We start from the raw sequence: 10,525 nt of genomic DNA on the forward strand, positions 1-10,525 counted from the left end.
GTAAGTTAGCACTCATTACACTGATTAGCCATAACATTAAAACCACCTCCTTGTTTCTACACTAACTGTTCATTTTATCAGCTCCACTTACCAAATAGAATCACTTTGAAGTTTTACAATTACTGACTGTAGTCCATCTGTTTCTCTACTAACTTTTTTAGCCTGCTTTCACCCTGTTCTTCAATGGTCAGGACCACCACAGAGCAGGTATTATTTAGGTGGTGGATCATTCTCAGCACTGCAGTGACAATGACATGATGGTGATGTGTTAGTGTGTGTTGTGCTGGTATGAGTGGATCAGACACAGCAGCACTGCTGGAGTGTTTAAATACTGGGTCCACTCACTGTCCACTCTATTAGACACTCCTACCTAGTTTGTCCACCTTGTAGATGTAAAGTCAGAGACGATCGCTCATCTATTGCTGCTGTTTGAGTTGGTCATCTTGTAGACCTTCATCAGTGGTCACAGGACGCTGCCTACATGGCGCTGTTGGTGGACTATTCTCAGTCCAGCATTGCTGTGTCTGATCCACGCATACCAGCACAACACACACTAACACACCACCACCAGGTCAGTGTCACTGCAGTGCTGAGAATGATCCACCACCTAAATAATACCTGCTCTTTAGTGGTCCTGGGAGAGTCCTGACCATGGAAGAACAGCATGAAAGGGGGTAGAACGTCAAAGTGCTTCTATATGGTAAGTGGAGCTGATAAAATGGAAAGTGAGTGTAGAAACTGTGGCAGTGTGAAGAAAAGTGGAAATACATCACCCCTCTAAAACATGATTACTCTCGGATCTTGTAGCTTCACAGCACTAAATGACCGCACAACAGTCTTGCTCTTACCACACAAGAACCCAGAGCTAACAGGCATGATCAAAATATTAGGGCGACTGTAGCCTCTTCTCTGTGACGACTCCCACTGTTCACAACATATTCAAAGTCCATGAAGAAGCAATATTTACTCCAGCAGCAACTTCATTTCAGACAGTCTGGTTACCTGAGCACACACTTAGCAAAGCCACTAATCCTGAGCTCAAATTGCAATCTGCTACAAAAGCCCTGTCCAATACAACAGCCTCGGACCAGACACCATGTGCCACGATAAATCTGGAATATCTGGTTTAAATTATCTGCCTGATACTGAGCTTGCTGCACATGCTATTCAAAAACCACTAGCATTTGATATAGAACTGCCCACCCCTGCAGCTATAACAGCTTCCACTCAGTCAAAAGAGCATTTGTGAGGTAACAATCGACGTTTTAAGTTGATGTTCCCGACGATCCCGACTATCCCTCCACATCAAACCATGCTTTTATGAACCTTCCCCATAGATACCTGTTGACAATGGGTGTGTCAGAACTGGAACTCAATCATTAGAAGGGGTGTTCATACACTTTGGGCTCAGGAAGTCCTAATTACATTTTAAATCCATTTCTAATATCAAAGCTCTGAGTAGTGACCCAGACCAAAATGATGCAGACAGCATTACAACCCCAAATCAGAGTTTCTTACAATTACTTTGACTTTTATTTGATTGCAGAAAGGATAAACCTGAGATATTTCATGTTTTGTCTGCTCAACTTCATTTCATTTATTAATAAACATCCATTTCTGCAATTTAGTCCTGCAACAAATTACAAAAAAAGTTGGGACGGTAAAGCATTTACCACTTTGTAATGTTGCCATTTCTTTCCACCACACTTAAAAGACGTTTTGGCACCAAGGATACCAAGTGATTTAGTGTTTCCAAAATTCTCCACACGTTCTCTATTAGGGACAGGTCAGGACTGCAGGCAGGCCAGTCCAGTACTCGTACCCTCTTCTTCCACAGCCATGCCATTGTAATGTGTGCAGCATGTGGTTTTGCATCGTCTTGTTGAAAAATGCATGGACGTCCCTGGAAAAGATGACGTCTTGAAGGCAGAATATGTTGCTCTAAGTGTTAGTGTGTGTTGTGCTGGTATGAGTGGATCAGACACAGCAGCGCTGCTGAAGTTTTTAAATACCGTGTCCACTCACTGTCCACTCTATTACACACTCCTACCTAGTTGGTCCACCTTGTGGAGGTAACGTCAGAGACGACCGCTCATCTACTGCTGCTGTTTGAGTTGGTCATCTTCTAGACCTGCAGCAGTAGTCACAGGACACTGCCCACGGGGCACTGTTGGCTGGATATATTTGGTTGGTGGACTATTCTAAGTCCAGCAGTGACAGTGAGGTGTTTAAAAACTCCAGCAGCGCTGCTGTGTCTGATCCACTCATACCAGCACAACACACACTAACACACACTAACACACCACCACCATGTCAGTGTCACTGCAGTACTGAAAATGCAGTACCACCACCCAAATATTACCTGCTCTGTGGTGGTCCTGGGAGAGTCCTGACCATTGAAGAACAGCATGAAAGGGGGCTAACAAAGCATGCAGAGAAACAGATGGACTACAGTCAGTAATTGTAGAACTACAAAGTGAATCTACAGTGTATCACAAAAGTGAGTACACCCCTCACATTTCTGCAAATATTTTATTACATCTTTTCATGGGACAACACTATAGAAATAAAACTTGGATATAACTTAGAGTAGTCAGTGTACAACTTGTATAGCAGTGTAGATTTACTGTCTTCTGAAAATAACTCCACACACAGCCATTAATGTCTAAATAGCTGGCAACATAAGTGAGTACACCCCACAGTGAACATGTCCAAATTGTGCCCAAACTGTCAATATTTTGTGTGACCACCATTATTATCCAGCACTGCCTTAACCCTCCTGGGCATGGAGTTCACCAGAGCTGCACAGGTTGCTACTGGAATCCTCTTCCACTCCTCCATGATGACATCACGGAGCTGGTGGATGTTAGACACCTTGAACTCCTCCACCTTCCACTTGAGGATGCGCCACAGGTGCTCATTTGGGTTTAGTCCATCACCTTTACCTTTAGCTTCCTCAGCAAGGCAGTTGTCATCTTGGAGGTTGTGTTTGGGGTCGTTATCCTGTTGGAAAACTGCCATGAGGCCCAGTTTTCGAAGGTAGGGGATCATGCTCTGTTTCAGAATGTCACAGTACATGTTGGAATTCATGTTTCCCTCAATGAACTGCAGCTCCCCAGTGCCAGCAACACTCATGCAGCCCAAGACCATGATGCTACCACCACCATGCTTGACTGTAGGCAAGATACAGTTGTCTTGGTACTTCTCACCAGGGCGCCGCCACAAATGCTGGACACCATCTGAGCCAAACAAGTTTATCTTGGTCTCGTCAGACCACAGGGCATTCCAGTAATCCATGTTCTTGGACTGCTTGTCTTCAGCAAACTGTTTGCGGGCTTTCTTGTGCGTCAGCTTCCTTCTGGGATGACGACCATGCAGACCGAGTTGATGCAGTGTGCGGCGTATGGTCTGAGCACTGACAGGCTGACCTCCCACGTCTTCAACCTCTGCAGCAATGCTGGCAGCACTCATGTGTCTATTTTTTAAAGCCAACCTCTGGATATGACGCCGAACACGTGGACTCAACTTCTTTGGTCGACCCTGGCGAAGTCTGTTCCGAGTGGAACCTGTCCTGGAAAACCGCTGTATGACCTTGGTCACCATGCTGTAGCTCAGTTTCAGGGTGTTAGCAATCTTCTTATAGCCCAGGCCATCTTTGTGGAGAGCAACAATTCTATTTCTCACATCCTCAGAGAGTTCTTTGCCATGAGGTGCCATGTTGAATATCCAGTGGCCAGTATGAGAGAATTGTACCCAAAACACCAAATTTAACAGCCCTGCTCCCCATTTACACCTGGGACCTTGACACATGACACCAGGGAGGGACAACGACACATTTGGGCACAATTTGGACATGTTCACTGTGGGGTGTACTCACTTATGTTGCCAGCTATTTAGACATTAATGGCTGTGTGTTGAGTTATTTTCAGAAGACAGTAAATCTATACTGCTATACAAGTTGTACACTGACTACTCTAAGTTATATCCAAGTTTCATGTCTATAGTGTTGTCCCATGAAAAGATATAATGAAATATTTGCAGAAATGTGAGGGGTGTACTCACTTTTGTGATACACTGTATATAGTAAGTGGAGCTGATAAAATGAACAGTGAGTGTAGAAACAAGGAGGTGGTTTTAATGTTATGGCTGATCAGTGTATGTATATATGACATACATGGTATGGGCTTGAATGGTTTTATGCACCCAAATAAAACACAGGCAATGCATTCGCCACAAATAGATGGCAACAATCACAAAGAATAAACAAATCGTTTTTTTTTGTTTTTTTTTAACATGCTCTGTAGATACTAGCCAGTAAAGTGTGATGTACTGCCATGGCATTTGCTTGGTGTCGGTGAAAACCACGGCAGCCAAAGGTCAGCTCGAGTTCAGAAACGTCCACAGGCGATAAATGATCAACAATTTGGGTGACAAGAAGCAATGTGAACAGTGCCAGAGTGACTACAGAGTAAGACAGCAGCGTGTGCAGCATACCATACCAAAATACCACATTCTTTAAATGTAAAGCACAAACTGTTGTGGCAGGTGGGGATGAACTCCAGTGGACTGCACAGAACCCCAACCTCAACCTCAATCTCACAGAATAGCTACGGGATGAATTAAAACCAGGTCTACTCATACAAAATCAAAGCCTTACTTGACGAATGATAATTTGACTGTAAGGGCAAAACATTTAATTTTTACATTTACATTTTCAGCATTTAGCAGACGCCTTTATCCAAAGCGACTTACACAATGAGCAATTGAGGGTTAAGGGTCTTGCTCAGGGACCCAACAGTGGCAACTTGGTGGTGCAGGGCTCTAGACTAACTTTTTGCACTGGTGCGCCTAACTTTATTTCTTAGGTGCACCAGCACAAAAGTTAGGTGCACCCAAATTTTCGACTGCATCGCATTTAACACCGCAGTTTTACAGGTTCACTTTTTTTTTTTTTTTTTTTTAATCACTGTCCATACAGGCAATATTGACTTGTAATTAACTAACAATCTGGTCAACATGGCCTCGTCTGATGATCTGTTTGCTGCTGCCTGCCGCTGAAAGGCAGTGGGGAGAGGGGGACACTCGGGCAGTGCATTTATCGCCGCATGTAATGTGTTTTATAGATGCATTGGGTTTTTTCAGCCTTTCAATTAAAAATGTATTAGAACCAGTCACAAATACACTATTGCCGGCCATGGTCTTCCCATGCTCTTTACAGTTAATTATAGTATTATAGTCTAATTATAGCAATTCTTTTTTATAAAAATTATAATAATAGAGTAAATGTGTATGTATGTGAGTATATCTATTTATGTGCGAGTGTATATTTAAAATTGTATGTATATATATATATATATGTGTGGGTTTGTGTGTGTGTGTGTGTGTGTGTGTATGGGGCTCTAGAGTGTTAGAGTGTAATCTTAAATGCAGTGCATTATATTATCTGCTTTACTGAATCTTTTACACAGATTCCCAAAATCGCTTGCGGTGCAATCACTGTGTATTTTGACTACATGTATTCTAATATATTATGGTCTTTTAGTTATTTTTATATTTTATTAACGAAAATATTGTGTTTTTACTTTTACTCGCTAGCATTAGCCACTTGCTACTAGAGGGTCGGCTCACCTAGCCGCTGTCCGGTGGGGATGCTGCGGGTCTTTTGCTGTGCGGTGGTGGAGGTGTGGGAATAAAGGCACACGACAGGGTCGAGTCACTTTAACTGTTTAGTCAGGACTTAAGTGAGCGTTACAGCACTTTACACCGCCGAGCTCCAGAATCCGAACTTCCATGCTGGGGACATCCGGCGAGTCTCATATACAAAACTAAACTTACTGCAGAACATCCGAACGCACATGTATAAACCTGGTGCTGCATTCTGATTGGCTGAGCTGAATGTCGCTCACATATCACCGCTACAATATTGTCCCGCCCTTCACTATCTCTGATTGGTTTAGACCATGATATTGGCCTAATGTGTGTCTGTGTTCTTTCCTTCGGAAGCCTGGTCGCACCGGTGCGACCTGAGATTTTTTTTAGTCGCACCATTGAGAAATTAGGTCGCATGTGCGACCAAATTGGTCGCACTCTAGAGCCCTGTGGTGGCAGGGCTTGAACCGGCAACCTTCTGTTTACTAGTCCAGTACCACAGAGCTATCACTGCCACACTTTGATTACTCGTACGGTATGGCACAGGTAATACAACAGCTGTAGGCTTCAATGTGCAGCAAATCATATAATATTATTCGCCGCTAAAACCGCTATGGAGCGTTGTGCAGATTAGATACAGCTCACTTGTTAACCAGGTAGCGTTAGCATAAGAGTGTCCTCACTTTCTTAACCGCTTATCCAATTAGGGTCACATGGGCTGGAGCCTATCCCAGCTTTTCAATGGGTGCAAGGCACACAGTAACACCCTGGACGAGGTGCCAGTCCATTACAGGGCAGACACACATACACGCACCTATTCACCTATAGGGCAATTCAGTGTCTTCAATTAACCTGACTGCATGTTTTTGGACTGTAGGACCAGAGCTCCCGGAGGAAACCCACACAGGCACAGGGAGAACATGCAAACTCCATACAGAAAGGACCCAGACCGCCCCACCTGGGGATCAAACCCAGGACCTTCTTGCTGTGAGGCGACAGTGCTGCCCACCGAGCCACCGAGAGGTTCTCAATATCTTCTTCTCCTTCCTCTGCCTTTGTCCCGTTCGGTTGCGGGGTCGGCTCTCGGCGGATCATGATTCGTATTATTGATTTGGCACAATTTTTACGCCGGATGCCCTTCCTGACACAACCCTCCCTATTTATCCGGGCTTGGGACCGGCACCGCAACGCACTGGTTTGTGCATCTAGCGGCTAGGTATCTATAGGACAATTCAGTGTTTCCAATTAGCCTGGTGGAATGTTTTTGGACTGTGGGAGGAAACCGGAGCACCCGGAGGAAACCCACGCGGACACGGGGAGAACATGCAAACTCCACACAAAAACGACCCGGACCGCCCCACCTGGGGATCGAACCCAGGACCTTCTTGCTGTGAGGCGACAGTGCTACCCACCAAGCCACCGTGCCGCCGAGAGGTTCTCAATATGGTGGAAAAAATAAACAAGAACAGCAAAGAAAAGAATGAATTTTTTGTTCCGTCACAGATTAAAACACTATATACTGTGCGGTTTGTCGGGGCACGATTGGGGCACAAAGCGGCGTTACTACCGGGGCGAAAATACTTTCGTTTAATTGCTTTACCGACGTTATACCGACACACAGAAGCAAGCTGGAAGCGTAGATTTGTAAAGTCGTCCACTTTTCTACGACACACCAGTGACAAAGTTGTACAATCAGTGGAGTCATACCTCAGTATAACAATATAATTGTGCACTTCATCAATGTTGACTGGGAGACTGCAAACATCCTTTTATTAGTTAATGGGAGAGCTACAGTTTCTACACTCACTGTCCATTTTATCAGCTCCACTTACCATACAGGAGCACTTTGTAGTTCTACAATTACTGACTGTAGTCCATCTGTTTCTCTGCATGCTTTGTTAGCCCACTTTCATGCTGTTCTTCAATGGTCAGGACCCCCACAGGACCACTACAGAGTAGGTATTATTTAGGTGGTGGATCATTCTCAGCACTGCAGTGACACTGACATGGTGGTGGTGTGTTAGTGTGTGTTGTGCTGGTATGAGTGGATAAAACACAGCAGCGCTGATGGAGTATTTAAACACCTCACTGTCCCTGCTGGACTGAGAATAGTCCACCAATAAAAAATATCCAGCCAACAGGAACCCGTGGGCAGCGTCCTGTGACCACTGATGAAGGTCTACAAGATGACCAACTCACACTGCAGCAATAGATGAGCGATCGACTCTGACTTTACATCTACGAGGTGGACCAACTAGGTAGAAGTGTCTAATAGAGTGGACAGTGAGTGGACACGGCACATACCAGCACAATACACACTAACACACCACCACCGTGTCAGTGTCACTGCAGTGCTGAGAATCATCCACCACCTGAATAATGCCTGCTCTGTGGTGGTCCTGACCATTGAAGAACAGCATGAAAGGGGGGTAACAAAGCATGCAGAGACACAGATGGACTACAGTCAGTAATTGTAGAACTACAAAGTGAAGTCGATTAAATGAACAATGAGTGTAGAAACAAGGAGGTGGTTTTAATGTTATGGCGGATCACCATTCACATTAAAACTTAGAATTCTACTGTGGCATGAGTTGGGTGACCTTTCTGTGCATAATGAAGTCGGGAACTTGTATTGACGATCATTTCAATAACATAATAATAGCATTTATGTATGCACCGATCAGGCCACAGACTTGCTAAAACTGTTGCTACGTGCACATTTTACAATAGTAGAACATGTAACGAACATAACAGAATAAATCAGGACGGTAAAATAACGTGAAAGATGCATTCCACACGAATGTACAAGTAAGACTTTATGATTCAAGGAGCAAGTGAAGGCAGCATTATTGAGAACCTCACATCTAGCATTCATGCAAGCAGCTAACTATTAAGCTACAGCACCGTTTAGACATTGCAGTACAGCCCGAATATCAGAACGCACAACAACAAAAGCGCAAATTTCATTCAGTATAAACGAGTAAACATGCGGTTAGTTAAAAATCTAATAAATTAGCTGTTAGCACGGACTCGGTGCGCTGTCATTGGGGAGCGCAGGCTAACAGAGACCGTGACGGAGCTCCTAGCGGCCTTTACCGGTGTCTGAGCTGCATAACACGGCTTCACTAACACTTCATACAACACAGCCTTGGTTCTCCACACCAACAGTGAACCAAACAAGCCGACATATTAATCAAACATAAATTTATCTGTACCGTAAATGGGTCTCAATCTTCTGTCGTTAGGATCTTGCACATGGCCCCTCGCCGCCATGTTGGAGGTTACAGGACTAATAACGGCGCATGCGCACTTTGCCCGCTCCGGAACGGAAAGAGAGGCAAGTCCATCAAACTGTCATCAAACCGTTTCAAACGTTTATAAAATTAGTTGAAAATATAACCTGTAATTATATTAATGCTATTTAGTCACAATATTATTTTTATATTTTTTATAATTATTAGTAGTATATTTTCATTCGACACCATTTACAGCGATTAGGCATAACATTATGACCACCTCCTTGTTTCTACACTCACTGTCCATTTTATCAGCTCCACTTACCATATAAAAGCACTGACTGTAGTCCATCTGTTTCTCTACATACTTTTTTAGCCTACTTTCACCCTGTTCTTTAATGGTCAGGACCACCACAGAGCAGGTATTATTTAGGTGGTGGATCATTCTCAGCACTGACATGGTGGTGGTGTGTTAGTGTGTGTTGTGCTGGTATGAGTGGATAAGACACAGCAATGCTGATGGAGTTTTTAAACACCTCACTGTCACTGCTGGACTGAGAATAGTCCACCAACCAAATATGTCCAGACAACAGCGCCCCGTGGGCAGCGTCCTGTGACCACTGATGAAGGTCTACAAGATGACCAACTCAAAACAACAGCAATAGATGAGCGATCGTCTCTGACTTTACATCTATAAGGTGAACCAACTAGGTAGGAGTGTCTAATAGAGGGGACAGTGAGTGGACACGGTATTTACAAACTCCAGCAGCACAGCCATGTCTGATCCACTCATACCAGCACAACACACACTAACACACCACCACCATGTCACTGTCACTGCAGTGCTGAGAATGATCCACCACCTAAATAATACCTGCTGGACAGTGAGTGTAGACACAAGGAGGTGGTTTTAATGTTATGGCTGATCGGTGTACAGTAAACAAGATCTTACCAAATTGTTTTTATATTGAAAAAAAGTTTTACATAGTCATGACTAGTTTAACAACACTAAAAATACTCTATTAGACACTCCTACCTAGTTGGTTCACCTTGTAGATGTAAAGTCAGAGACGATCGCTCATCTACTGCTGCTGTTTGAGTTGGTCATCTTCTAGACCTTCTTCAGTGGTCACAGGACGCTGCCCACGGGGCGCTATTGGCGGATATTTTTGGTTGGTGGACTATTCTCAATCCAGCAGTGACAGTCAGGTGTTTAAAAACTCCAGCAGCGCTGCTGTGTCTGATCCACTCATACCAGCACAACACACACTAGTAGTAGTGTAATCCTGGCAGTTCTGACCATTGAAAAACAGAATGAAAGGGGGCTAACAAAGTATGCAGAGAAACAGATGGACTAGTCAGTAAGTGTAGAACTTTAAAGTGCTTCTATATGGGAAGTGGAGCTGATAAAATGGACAGCGAGTGTAGAAACAAGGAGGTGGTTTTAATGTTATGGCTGATCGGTATATAATCTAGTCAAAATTTTGAAACTTGTGTTTCTCTAAAGATTTTTTGTTGTTGCATTTGTTCATGCTAATTAACATACAATGAATACATTTCTTTTTAGATCACTATGCTTGATCTAAAAGCAATACAGGAGTACTATTACAAATTCTGGTTCATACCAGATTGTCTAAGTG

At 43.8% G+C, this 10,525-nt stretch overlaps 1 protein-coding gene across 1 annotated transcript in view; it reads right to left on the reverse strand.

The window, feature by feature from the left end:
• Positions 1 to 8,941, reverse strand: part of naa25 (N-alpha-acetyltransferase 25, NatB auxiliary subunit) — a 43,289-nt gene extending 34,348 nt beyond the window's left edge. Inside the window, exon 1 of the mRNA XM_063014087.1 lies at positions 8,865 to 8,941. Within this exon, the coding sequence (XP_062870157.1) occupies positions 8,865 to 8,922 (58 nt within the window). The 5' untranslated portion in view covers positions 8,923 to 8,941. The remainder of the gene's footprint in view (positions 1 to 8,864) is intronic.
• Positions 8,942 to 10,525: the final 1,584 nt, after the last annotated feature.

The sequence above is a fragment of the Trichomycterus rosablanca genome, chromosome 18 (assembly GCF_030014385.1).
Source record: "Trichomycterus rosablanca isolate fTriRos1 chromosome 18, fTriRos1.hap1, whole genome shotgun sequence".
Taxonomy (NCBI): domain Eukaryota; kingdom Metazoa; phylum Chordata; class Actinopteri; order Siluriformes; family Trichomycteridae; genus Trichomycterus; species Trichomycterus rosablanca.